The sequence below is a fragment of the Vulpes vulpes genome, chromosome 1 (assembly GCF_048418805.1).
Source record: "Vulpes vulpes isolate BD-2025 chromosome 1, VulVul3, whole genome shotgun sequence".
In the NCBI taxonomy this organism is placed as follows: domain Eukaryota; kingdom Metazoa; phylum Chordata; class Mammalia; order Carnivora; family Canidae; genus Vulpes; species Vulpes vulpes.
Genome location: NC_132780.1, coordinates 113,371,323 through 113,385,807, shown reverse-complemented (window position 1 = coordinate 113,385,807; position 14,485 = coordinate 113,371,323). Strand labels below are relative to the sequence as shown.

General features: G+C 33.5%; 1 protein-coding gene across 3 annotated transcripts in view; it reads right to left on the bottom strand.

The window, feature by feature from the left end:
* The window catches only part of NECTIN3 (nectin cell adhesion molecule 3), a 121,125-nt gene that overhangs the window by 68,275 nt on the left and 38,365 nt on the right, over positions 1-14,485 (bottom strand). For all 3 annotated transcript variants that reach the window (XM_072722603.1, XM_025990568.2, XM_072722607.1), the window contains exons 2-4: positions 12,630-12,971; positions 5,389-5,685; positions 2,602-2,719 (exon numbers count right to left, since the gene is read on the bottom strand). In XM_072722603.1, coding sequence (XP_072578704.1) covers positions 2,602-2,719; positions 5,389-5,685; positions 12,630-12,971 — 757 coding nt within the window. The remainder of the gene's footprint in view (positions 1-2,601; positions 2,720-5,388; positions 5,686-12,629; positions 12,972-14,485) is intronic.

Genomic DNA, 14,485 nt, shown 5'->3' with positions numbered 1-14,485 from the left:
TAATTACAAAGAGAGTAAGAACAAAAAATAAGAAGAAAGTAGAAGGAAACAGAGCCAACAGTGGACAATATGAGGAATGATTCTGTTCTGCAAATCCAATGGTAGTAGGTAGAAGAACAATCAATAAAATATTTTACAGTGCAGGAACTTTAATTTAGCATTGGAGAAAAAAGGCAATATTCTTACATGGTTTAAAAAAACAAAAACACTCAACCTTCTTCTACAAGAACTCTGAAAAGAACATTTGTACAAGCATCAGCTTTCAAAAGGTGAACTTCTAGGAGGATGAGAGTAAATACAGAGTATATAGAAATACCAATTATCTCTCTGCACCTTGATGCCCAAATTCTATTTCCTTTATTTGTGAGAAATATAAAAATGGCTTATAATCCCTTAAAGTTGCTTATTCAAATAAGCCATGGTCAGAAAAATCCATCACATTAAACTCACACCAAATGACATGCAAAGCACCTTCTATACTATTTTACCCATGTTAACCTTGTTTATATTCATTGTCTCTACCCTCACAACTCTATGATGTACTATTATCAGTGAAGAAACAAAGAATTAGAGAGGTTAGATGTCTTACTCAAAAAGGCATCTCCAAGTACAAATACAAGGAAGGGAACTCAGAATTGTATGACTTTTAGAAATAATCTACCACACATCATAACCAATGACTTCTTTCCACCTTTCAGAAAATGTAAATGAAAAAAAACTTTCTCTACTTTATAAACTTTAAAATTAGGTCAACAGATTGACCTAATATACTGTTTCCTTGTTCCCACAATATCCCAAATAAAATCAATCTCAATCAAGAATGATTTTGGGGACAACTGACAAGTCTGGAGACATTTTTGATTTTCACAATGGGGAGGTGGGTATGAGGCCAAGGAGGCTGTTAAGCATCCTACAATTCACAGGATTGCTTTCCACAACAAAGATTTATCCAGCTCAAAATGTTAACAGCGCCAAGGATGAGAAGCTCCATTTTGGGCTGAAGAAGTGCTTCCAAGCTGTATACGACTTTGGTCCAAGGAACCCAAGATTTAGAGTCTGACTCACTGTACTACTACAGAAAGCCGGAGTGAAGCAAAGGGCTAGAATTATGGACATCAGCTGAAAGTTGAAAAAACAGACTCCTTTCAAAACTGTACAAGATACTAGGCATTTATGTTTTAGAAAGAAGGATGAAGGTTAATAAATAAACTGAATGGCCACAAAAAAAGACTTTCACTCTTCCTGAGTGACATCTGAAGCTTCCCCAGGGAAATAACTCTAACTGATCACTCTAAATGGAATCTATTAATGAGTAATCCCCACTACAAAGACAGAATTTCCAGTGAGGATTTTATTTTCTTTTAATGCATCACTGTGAAATGATTGGACAACTGAGAAAATGAAGGAATATCTACAAAATTAAAAACCAAACAAAAAACAAAAGAACTTGAAGAAAAGGAGACAAGAAGCAGCAGTAAAAACTCTCTGAAGAGGAAATAAACTTTAGTAAGGTGCTTCTAGGAAGAAGCAAGACACTACAGCCATAAAATAAGAAAAAAATGCCATAAAATGAAAGAGAAATAAGAAAACGCTCTTAGAAATAAAAAATGTGGGGGTGCCTGGGTAGCTCAATCATTAAGTGTGTCAACTCTTGATTTCTACTCACATCATGATCTCGGTGTCCTGGAACCAGGGCTCTCCACTCTGCAGGCGTGTACATGAGTATTCTCTCTCCCCCTCTCCCTTCCCTCTCTCTCTCCCCCTCTCCCTCTGCCTTCCGTCTCTAATAAATCTTTAAAAAAAATGAAAAAAAAATATGCCTCCAAAATGTTTTAAATCAATTAAGTCAATGGGGGGAAAAAGTGAAGGAAATTTCCTAGGTAGAACAAAAAAAACTGAACAATAAGAAAGGTCTAGTAGAAGCAAATTTAAAAAAGAAGGGGAAATGGTCAAAAAAATGAAAAAAAAACTATACACAGTTGAAAGATTCAGGTCTCAAGACTAAAGGGGAACCCCAAATACTGAAAAATATAATGAAAACCTTAGTATAACAGTTTGAAATTTCACAGATAAAGAGAATTAAGGATATTCTTTGAGACTAAGAATTATTAGCCTAAGGAAAACAAAGATTTTAGACAAAATAAAACAATTCTAGTATACTATACTGTCAATTAATAATATTTATGTGTCATAGGGAGACATTGATTATAGAGTTTAACTAAAAGTGGCTTAATTCCATTAGGATTTATTATGGTTGGAATATGTATATTGGTATGTTTGTGTTTGAAGGGGTAGATATAAAATTAAATTTTCATCTGTTATAGTAAGAAGTCAACATTATAGTATTAAGAAGTAACAATTTAAGACCAATGATGGTTAACTACCAGAGGAATTGCTAAAATGGCTAAAAACTAGTCTCTTAAGAACAAAACTGCAGGGGTAGGAAGGTAGGGAAGAGGTGGGACAGCAGAACACTCATCCTTAATTTAATTTTCAGCCATTACGATCATCACGTATTACACTGATTAAAAATAAATATGTATTTAAGAATAATTTTCACTTTTAAATAATTTTATCTTTAGAAGTATCTGACATTATTACCTGCTCCACACAGATTTGAAGGGTGGTGGATTTGCATCAGCATTACACTTGAGATTAACACCTTTTCTTCCTACAAACCAATTCCCATCATAGCCTGTTACTGAAACCTCTGGAGCATCTATAAAATAAATGCATAAAAGTACAAATTACCCTTTGCTAATGATTAATGCAATATATAATGACAAAGCATTAACATGATGACTAAACTTCAGAAGAATAGAAATCATTTTTCCTCCTGTCAAAACACATAACCAGTGTGGAAGACACTAGTCAATAAATATTAGTTGACCGAAAGAATGAGTGCATGAATGGACAATGAGTACCCACACACCAGACAACTATAATCATGTACAGTTCTAGTTATTATGAACACTGAATGTAAGGATATTCACAAACCTACATCACCAAGAACAAAGTATGAATCCCATTATGAAAAATGTAAACTTATGAACAGTGGAAATACATTATATTACTTAATTTGGTAAGATGTGGCATTGGTACTTATACCAAGTCACCACCCCTAAAAGATACAAAGTCAATTACAGAATTAGATTTCCTGTGTTATAATTAATAGTCTACGGGTAAGTAGAGAGGTGACACAAACTTTCTATGGATATAATTACAATTAAAGTTAAATTATCTGTGGCCTCAACTGTCGTAAAACATGAAATTTCATCCATCAATGCACCCAAACATCTTTTGGTAAATCACAAATATAATTAGTTAAATAAGCAATTATCCCTTTCTACCAGCAATAGAAATTTATGCCTTTAAACTATACAATCAATACAAATCATTCATTCAACCATCATATTGTTTAACTCCTAGTAAATGGCAGTCACTGTTTTAGGCATTTGGTATACATACAAACTCTGTATTCATAAAATTTATTTTCTAATAGTTTTTAATAAGGAAGAGAAAATCTTAAAAGCTAAAACCTGTTATGAAAGCCAAGAAGAAAAAGAATAGGATGATATAGAGCAGATAAGAAGGGCCTAATTTAGACTGGGGGTGAGGCTGAGGAAGGTCATAAAGGCTTAAAGATGAGTTACAGAATAAACTAGGTAAATAGTACATGACCGGATGGGGAAGTTAGAGAAAGACCAGGTCCGTTTAATTCTGTCAGGGAAGCTTGATCTGTTGTCAAGCAAGGTTTACAAAAATTAAAAAAAAAAAAAAAAAAAAAAAAAAAGGTGTAAAAAATTAAACTTTTCCTAAGGTATAATTACCTTGTAATTTTAAGAAATGACTGCCTCATAAATACCAAGAATTAACATTTTTGTAACACACAATTGGTACTAAAAATGTTGCTGAAACAACAGTACAGATATCTGTGAGTCTAATTTCTTTTAATAGAAGGAGGGAACAGGTACTAAAAGTAAGGCATCCCAAAGAATACCTCCAAATTTTGAGATCTGAATTTTGGATATAAGAGTTTATCTCCTTAAATGTTGTTTACATGTTTTATAGGTCCCAATTAAAAAGAGGAAAAAAATCATGATTACTCTAAGAACACTTTAGGAGCAAGCCAATAAATCTACGCCATAATTATGTAAGTCTTATATTAAAAGAAATATTGTATACATTAAGGATTGCATTCAAGTAAACAACCAAAAAAAGCATAATGTACATAATACAAATTGAAAATTTCAGTCATGAGATATAAGGAAGGACAATATATATATATGAGGAAAAGATTAATAGTACTTACAATTGGGATCTGAATTTTACAAGAAAAAGGAAAAAGTTAAGAGTCTGTGAAAGTAAGGTAGGAAAAGGAAAAAGAAACATTTTAATTGGATTCTCCAGAGAAGTGAAAAGAAGGTATCCACACTCAAGGATAAAATGGCAATAACATTCATATAAGATAACTTCCCAAGTTCAACCCTATAAATGTTGAAAAAGATTCTTAGAATTAGCTCTAGAAACCATTATACCAAGTGTAACGAATACGTGCAATTTAAAATTCCATGTATGTCCTATCAAAAAATATAACATGAAGAACAAAAACTATAATATCTCCTTTAAAAACCTATTAATTTTCATATCCTTGTTATAAGCAGTATCACTTTTTCTTTCTCAAAAACTGTAAATGCTACACAAACAACACAGCAACAACTGAGATAATGTACAGGAGAAAGTATACACACATACATATATACATACAAACTTTATAGACAATGGAGCATCCCTAACAAAAAATAGAAATAGAAGATGGGTGAAGCTTTGAACCTTATCTACAATGGTTATTATCCTAACGATGTCTTTAAAATATTGTCTTACAATATGAGAATCTTACAACGCGATCAATAAAATCAGATGAAAAACAGCATTGGAAAAACAATTATTTTCAAACTAAAATGCATCTAAGCAGTAAAAAATTCTTACTGAAAACATCATGGATAGCATCAATAGAACTGAATCATAGCTAAATTAATCAAACTGGAAAAGTAGCTGTTTGTCTCTAAGTATTGCACATTTTGAGGTATAAATTTCCACAATCGTCCAGCCTATTTTCAAGGTCTAAAAAAGAGTAAGTCTAAATAATTTTAAGTTGGAGAGCAACTTTAAAGTCACTATCCATTCTTTACAAATAAAAAATATTTCAGTTAAATGAAATTTCCATGAAGATATTTTTAAAAATTAAGAAAGAAAATGTCAACAAGGAAAAGCTGTAAGAATATACGAATACTAAATATTCAAACTAACAAGTTGGACACAGAATTATGTCGAAGGAAGAAAATTAAAATGCATATGTTTAAAAAGCAAATGTTATCATTTACTTACACTGTATATCTAATATGAAAGAATATCGGATGTCCTTTTCCAAGGCTGGATGTTTTACAACACAAGTAATCCGCCTTCCTCTAGCAAATCTGGTTGGAAACACCTTGTACTGGCTGACAATTGTTGCGGTTTCATTTGGAAAAGAAGTTGTAGTGGATTCCATTTCACCAAGATCACCTTCCCAGTCAATATGTGCAACTGGTTTCCCCGTGGCTGCGATACAGATGGCTGCTACCGTTTCATTTCCTCCATCAATTAAAGAATCTGGCCCTTTAATCAGGCTCACAGTGGGTTCAACTGTTTAAATTTTAAAAAATAATTAGTTACATTTCAAAAAATAACATATTACACCTTTCCAAGCCCTATCTAGCCATATTTCATAAACTTAGGGGCAAATGCATATAAAAACTACACACACACACACTTTTAAGTAATGCCAACACCCGCTGGATTCTTGGAAGAAGAGAAGAACATCATGAGCCAAGACAAACAAGAAATTCAGTAAGATTTGAAAACCTCGAAGACCATTCTCCCTAGAAGAGATATATTTTTCTTTACAGGGACTGATGAGTACTCCCCAAAGTTAGTATATGAAAAATTCCTGTAAATTAGTACCATAATTTTCATTATGAGACAAAGTATTACTTTGAAAGAGGAAAAGATATAGTTTTAAGACACAGTGCTTCATTTTGCAGCAAAAATGTTAACAGAAAATATAAATTAGGTTACCAGTATGGAACCTATACTGTTAAAATGTAATGTCAATAATAGTTACATCTACTAGAATGTGTATCCCATTACCTTTTTCTAATATAAGAAAGCTCTTCAGCAGGTGAAAGTAACCTTAAGGTTTAGACCCTTTCAATCTACTTTCATATATCCTAGCTATCTCTTCACATTTTCCAGCAAATTTCATGTGCTTCTTTCTGCAAAAATTCCTTAGTCTCACCTCATGAATTATTTATCTCAAGCTTATAGTTTCTCTGTATATTAAGTTTTTATCTCAATTATTTTATTCATTTCCCAAATTTTCAACTAGTTCTTTCAATACCATCTTTCTTGATTTGTATCTACCTATTTTTGTTTCATAATTTACTCAAGAGATATTAATTTTAATTATTGTACTGCTTATTTACCATTGGACACTGGTGCTATTTCCTGTTTAGTATAAACAATTTTATAAGAAACATGAATTCTCATTCATGTATCTTTGTATATTTGTGCAGGTGTTTTTCTAGTTTGTCCTTTGTAGTGAAATTGCTACTACGATTTTTATTTTCAACTTTACCAGATAATGTCAAGAAGATTTCCAAAGTACCAATTTACTCCCAATCCTAGAGTTCCTATTGGTCCAGCGACTCATCACACTTGATATTGCCTGACTTCTCAATGTCTGTCCCTCTTGTATGTATATAAGGGCAGATCACTGAGACCTTATTTTTAACTTCTCCTATTATGAATGATGTTAAAGGTCTTTCCACGTTTACAGTCCATTTGGAATTCCTTCTTCTGCAAAATGTCTATTAAAGCCAATTGCTTTTTCTTATTGATTTGGAAGGAGAGTCCTTTTTTGGTTATATGTGGTAAAAATATCCTCTACCAATTTAAAGCTTGTCTTTTTGCCCTATGGCATGTTTTAATGAGCAGAAGTTTTTAATTCAAATGTACTAAAACTTATCAGTCTTTAATTTCCCTTTTATGGTTAACTGCTTTTATACACTAAAAATGACTTCTCTACTTCAAGGCCAATTACTATGTGATTTTTTTTTATAGTTCCTTGTTCTCTGCAGAACTTTTATAGATTGACTTATCTCTTCAAATGTTAAACGATATTGTTTAATAGTCTCCGTCTGATAATTCCAACATCCTATAATTTTGCAGGTCAGTTTCTTTTGTCTTATTTGTGTCAGCTGCTGCTTGTGGGATCTTCTTTACTTGTATACCTACCTGCCTATTCAAAGAGACTACTATAATGCCTGTTTGGATAATTAAGGTAGAAATAATCTGAGGTCTAGAATAAAGGAACTGTTCCTCCAGAAAATATCTGAGTTTTCTTCTGTCAAACTCTTGAAATCACTTATCAGGCCAGGATCTCCTGAATTTAGGATCAAATCACTCAGGTCATTATAAACCTATAAGTCTATAAGTAGGCTGGTTTACTTCTAGTTTTCTACTATTCTGAAAATGTAAGCCTTTGGATACCAGCTGAATAAGAGAAGGGTTATTAGACATCCCATCTTGAGTAGAACTACATTTACAAATTTATGTCTCGTAGCTTAGCATTGTCAGGTGTTTCTTCTGAATTCTCAAGTCTCCAGGTTGAATGCAACTTTCAGTGCAAGGCTTATTTCTATTTTCACCTTCTCCTAGATTTTGATCTACTTGTATTTCTCACTATGTTCTTACTTCTTTGAAGCTTTCAATGGTATATTTTACCCCTATGTAAGAGTTGGTCTGAATAAATTATGCCATCATTAATAGAAGCTTTTATCTTTGAAGAACCTAAAAATTTGTTTTAAAGTCAATTTTAAGTTACAGTATCTGTTTTTTTTCTAAAGAAAATCAATCTCCTGGTTGTAGACTTTACTGGCTTTCTAAAGTTACTTTCTTCATATATCTCAATGTTTTAGTTTCTCTGTCCCCTTCCTTGTCTAGCAGTTTTGCTGCTGTTTCCTCTTTGCTACCAGTTCTCTACATACTCTGAATGGAAGGAACATGGTTTTCCCTGCCCTGTGTGACTGTTGGATAGATCTACTACTTTCTCTTGGTTCTTTCCCCAACCTCAAAAGTTTCCTCTCCCATGGACACAGAGCAGTTCTAACCCAAAGACTTCAGAGAGCCCTTCTGTAGATGTCTAAAGCACACACTCACTCTCTGATGCTCTCTGCTTTCCAGTATTCTACTGGAAAGTATTTTGCTCCACAAATCCTAATCACTTATCCTCCCTGAATTCCAGTGTGTCTCTTTTACTTCCTGAGACCATCATTCTCCACTTCAATCCTTGTTACTGAGTGGTAGCCTGGAAACTGCCTCAGGAGGAAGCAAGAACTTTGGTGTCCTTTTTTCAAGGATAATTCTACACTGCCTATTGTCCAATGACTAAAAACGGTTTTTTATTTGCCTGCTTTCTTGTTCTTAAAAAAAGGGAAAATCCAGTCCCTGTTATTCCATCATACATAGCAATGGAAGTCTATTTTTTAATGGCAAAAGCAGTATTTCTAAAAATTGAGAACACAGAAAAATTATCCACAACTACAGTATCCTAATGCAGTTATTACCATCTTCTCTTACTAGCTTCTATATGGATGTAATAATCATGGCATACCTACAATTTTTTGTTTTCCTCAACAGCAACCCTCCTCTTAAACATAATTTTAACAACTATATAATATCCCACCAAGTGAAGTAACCAATTGGGAAACAACTGTTCTGCTTAGGGCATTTGTTGTTAAATTTTCTCAAAGCTTTCTTGTTATATGTCACATTCCCTTAATTTGATTTCTATTACTACCATTCCACTGACACTCTAATGTTACCAAGTAATCCACAGGCTTACTATTTTTGTTTGCCATTCTCTTTCACTAATTTGGTAGAACTTGAAACTTTGACACAGTTCTTCACATTCAGTTCTTTTTTTTTTTTTTTTTTTTTTTTTTTTTTAAGTTTTTTTTTTTTTTTTTTTTTTTTTTTTTCTATTTATTTATTTATGATAGGCACAGAGAGAGAGAGAGAGTCAGAGACACAGGCAGAGGGAGAAGCAGGCTCCATGCACCGGGAGCCCGACGTGGGATTCGATCCCGGGTCTCCAGGATCGCGCCCTGGGCCAAAGGCAGGCGCCAAACCGCTGCGCCACCCAGGGATCCCGACATTCAGTTCTAAAAGAATTAAGTACTAATGCCTTAAGGGATCTATTCTAAGTAACAAATTGCCTTGTATGCTATACATTTAGAATACTAGCTGTGCACCATTCTTAGGAAAACTGAAAAAAAAAGGTTATTTAAACCATGTTCATTCAATAAGGCTTAATTCTCATTGAGGAAAAAAACCTGCTAAAGTAATCTTAAAAATTTTATCTTCTCCTGATATAAGTAGTATCACTTTGACAGAGTTTTTCTCAAAGCTCTGTCTGAGCTCTTCATCTCTTATTCTTCTAATCTCTGCCCTAATAAATACTGGGTCCTGGGCCTTCAGTTACTGTTTGCATCTCCCTTAGAAACTTTTATCTTAGAAACTACCATCTAGATGATCCCTAATTTTCTTCAACTTTGAAACAAGGCTTGACTCCACAGTTTCTAACTACCTGCCTGGTATTTTTTGCCTATATATCTTCAAACTCAATAAAGCAAATGTTAATCTCATTATCTTTGCCTCCCACTCCCAACACCTCGTTTCATTCAGACATGTCCACTGGAATTAATAGGAACATAACTTCCTCAATCACCAAGGTTCAAAATCTGTTTATGCTCAAACCTCTTGTTTCTTATAGCCAATACATTACAAAGTTTTGAGAGCTATACCTTTTTAATAGCTCCCTTCTTCCCTCAAGTGGCAGAAATCAGAAAATTACTTTCAAGCTTTCATGGCCTCAGGGCTGAGGGATTAGGACTTTAGGACTGCTTCATTTCAATCCATCAAAAACACCAGACTGATCTTCATAAATCACAATTTTTATCACATTACTCCCTAAATCAAGTCTACTATGACTTAAATATCCCTCTAAGCAAGTGAGAAGGTGGTCAGAGCAGTGTTTCTCAAACTTTACTCTGCATATGAATCACTTAGAAATCCTGCTAAAATGTAGACTTATCTAAATTCAGTAAGTCTGGGAGGGGCCTAAAATTCTGTATTTCTAAATAAACTCCCAAACGATGCCAATGCTGCTGGTTCAGGAACCACTTTACACAGCAAAGGTCTGAGGGTAGAAGAAGGGAGTCAAGAAGTACATACATCACCTTATGCCAACTTGGCATTTCTAGTAATACAATGCTCAAATTCCCCATTATAATAGTCAAGTTATTTTAATGCAGTCCTACTCAACCTTTCTAGCCTTTAATTCTTGTATTTCATAGAAGTTCTCTGATCAACTAATTATTCAGTGATTCCACTATTGAGGGTTCTCAACAATGAGAGATCTCTCCCCCCTCTCCCAGAGGACAAGTGGCAATGTCTGGAGACATTCTAAATTGTTAACTGAAAGACTGCTACAAGCACCTAGTGGGGAGAAGTCATGGATGCTGCCAAACAGTCTACAATGGACAGGACAGCTCACTACAACAAAGAATTCCAGCCTAAAATGGCAACAATACTGACACTAAAAACCACTCCACCCAAATGTATGTTGTTTTCTGCCTCCCTACACTGGCTCATTTGTTCTCCCTTTACTTATTTCCCTTCTACTTACCCAAAATCTACCCAAAATTCAAGGACTGGCTCAACTATTTTTTCTATACAGCATTTGTAGACTAGAAGTTAAACCCATCCATTCTTACAACCTACTTAAATAACACCTAAATGGTGTATCACTGCTATATAACTAGGAACTCTTGTAAAGGGGTTTAGAGATAAAGTTAAATTTTAGAGTACAGAGTTTGCAGTCTACCACGTGTTTATAAAGCAGAAAACACACACTAAACAGTAACTGCTGCAATAGATAAGCTTAAAATATAATGGCAAAAGAGCCAAAAAAAAAAAAAAATCAAATTGCAAGGGGATATATATTTCAGCGATGGCTTATAAAGGGATGTGGTTTGATGAACAGCAGTTAAATACAAGAATGTCAGAAGAGAGAGCCAGGAGAAAAAGAGAGCAATCCAAGAAGAAAGAAAAACACATGTAGAACATAAACAGGTATTACCAGAACTGCAAATAGTTTATTACGATTATTAAATTTGTGTCGTTAGGAAAAGTGGAGCAAGAGACAGAAGAGATGAAGCCAGAGACGTAGGCATGGTAAAATCAAGACTAGTCTTATACCATAAACAGCCTTGAATTTTAAACCACTGAGTATTGTCTTAAATTAGGGGAAATTACTAAAATTTAAAGCAAAAAACCCTTTATTCCTAAGGGCTCCCTCTTCCACAAAGAATTATTTTCTAGCCAATGAACTTTGTTACTTTTTTTATGCTGATGGCCTGCACTTCATTTTTCAGATATTTATTTTATGCCTTGCCTTCTAATCAAAATATTTCTCAAAAGTATTGATTTCATAAACATGAGTTATATTTCCCCACAGCTGTTCGGGCAGTGTCATAAACATATGAAGTTCTCAAATATTCAATTTTATTTCTATTTTTAAGTAGTAACTCTCAATATGAAAAAATACCTGACAGAGCTGGACAAAATAGCTTTCCTGCATGTCATACACCCTGAAATTATGCCTTTAAATATTAGGGGCTGTGTACTTGTTTGCTTTTCAGGAAGCAGACACTAAGACCAAGTGAGGAGTACAAGGGCTTTTTACTAGGGTGTAAAACCCAGAAGGAAAGTGAAGAAAGAGGGTTGAGGAGAGGGGAGCGGATTCTACTAAGTCCCCAACAGACAAACAGGTAGAGGTGGAGCAAAGACTGCCCATTAAAGGATTCCTACTTTGGGTGGAAATGACTATGGTTGCTATTACTCCTTAATCCTTATTCTATTATTCTAAAAGTACAGACCAATATTTTCAAATTGGGGAACCTTTCACTGCAAGTGGCTATCTTCATGCTAATAAGCTCATTTTAAATTCCAACATAAATTCTAACATTTACCAGATATGAGAAAACAGAAGATTGTTCATTAGAGGAATAGCCCAAGATTCAAATAGCTATGAAATCCACAGTAGCAGAAATAAAATCTGATTTCAGAAACAAACATGAAGTATACCAATGGCTCTAAGATAAAAGTCATTTAAGTATACAGAAAAACTTATTGAAAGGTGGAAATTTAAAGTCTGAAATTTTAAGAGAGAATATTGAAAATGTCAAAAACATTCAGCACTTATTATAAACAAAAAGTAACCTTTATGAAGAAAGTAAAAAAGCTAAGAACCACATAGCATTACATACATAGATAGGAAAATACAAAAGTTTGTTCAAGTTGAGAACACCTAGAATCAGAATTTTAAGACAGAACTTGAAAAATCACATTTCAATTATTTCAAATCTAAGTTTACATATATATAGTCAACCATTTTAAATTCTTACAAATACTTTTATTATAACCCTTGCGACTACCACCAAAATAAGCAATTCAGACATACCTACCTAATACAGTTACGGTTGTAGAGGCCTGAGCATTTCCAAGCGGGAATGTAACAGCTTTGCATATGTATTTTCCAGAATCAGAGAATCCTATGTTATGCAGAGTAATTGTCGCATCATTAAGTGAATAGTTTTTAAACAAGACTCTTCCCTGATATTCTCCTTGAACAGAGAATCCATACTGAGGATGATGAACTGCAACAGTCTGTGAACTTTTGCCATGGATCTTCTCCCATGAAATTTGTGTTATAGTTTCATTTACTTCAATTAAACACTTCAATGAAACATTCTTTCCCCATACTGCTGTGACATGTGGCTCCACAATAATTGGCCCAGCTAAGGCACCTATGGGGGAAAAAATAGTTCTTAAAATAAGAAAAAATGATTATACTACTTATAAAAAATTATACTAAATGTTAATACTAACATACATTCTTCCTCCATTCTTGTTTCCCTCTGTCCCTCCCACTTGCCTTCTATAGGTGCAAGTACACACAGACACACACACAACACGCACGCACACGCACACACACACACTTATGACTAAATAACAGAAAGGACTCAAAAGAGGGAGATGTTCATGGCCTGAATGTTAGACCCAAAAAGTGACACTCAAATAAAACAAATACCTGCCGGTATGTGCCGCAGTGGAAAAAGCACTAGATTGGGCCAAGATTAAGCTTGGAAGGAGATCATTCCCCAGTTAAGCCTCCAGATGAGATCCCAGCCCTAACTGACACCTTGACTGCAGTCTTGTGAAAGACTCTTAAGCAAAGAACCCAGCTGAATCATGCATGAATTCCTGACATAAAGAGAGATAATATGTATGTTGTTTTAAAGCTACTAAGTTTTAGGGTAACTTACTACTTAGCAATAGATAACTAATACATGCAGGATCTGTCAAACCAAATATAATACCAAAGTATCTTCTTCTAGAAGGCTCTTCTATCAAAAATCTCTGTAAAAAACTTCATTTAAGATAGACCAACTCCCAGAAGGCATTAATTTCTTTAAAATTTATGTAAATGTGAAATCAATTTTTTTCTATTTTGTGGATGAAGAAAAAAGATTCCATGAGCAAAAGTTAAAATGAAATGATATCAAACTTCTCCCGTGTATTACTGACTTCCTTCCTGAAAGCAATGAGCCAAATCTAAATTATTTTAAGGATAAATAAGACTAACATTTATGAATACTAGAGTCAGGCAAAGATGCTGCTCATTGAAAAATATATTAAAGCCCTTGGAAAGTTTATGACTCATGTCTCCTGACAAATATTCAAATTCAGAAGTAAACCAATATAACGCTCAAATACAAAAACTGTATAAACAATACATTGTATGAATAATATCTTTAAAATTTGAAGTTATATCTATTGAAGTTATATCTATTTATATTTTTAAATAAATACAAAAATGTAGCAGAGATCACTTAAAAAATAACCAAAAATAATGTGTTTAAACATGTTCAAGCAGTTCAAAACAACAACAAAACTTCACAAAATATTATTTCTATGAGCCCTTTTTGGGGGAAAAAACCATAAATGATAAATAAAATATTAATAAATAGGCAAACTGTGCCATTCAAATCAAAAATGAATTTAAGAAATAGTAAACAAACAAGAGATGAGTGAAGATGTATTACAAAAAAAGGACAGACAATTCACACTAAACAGTTACAGAAGAAAAAAGGGTTTTATTAACCATTGCCCTAAAAAGGTATCAAGTTCTCAAAAATTACCATTGTGCTCTATTATACTTTCAAGAGTAGATAATTACCAAACTTTTAAAATTAATCCAAAACATATAATTGGATTACATATTACAGTATTACATATTATAATATTGTAATGTATCTTA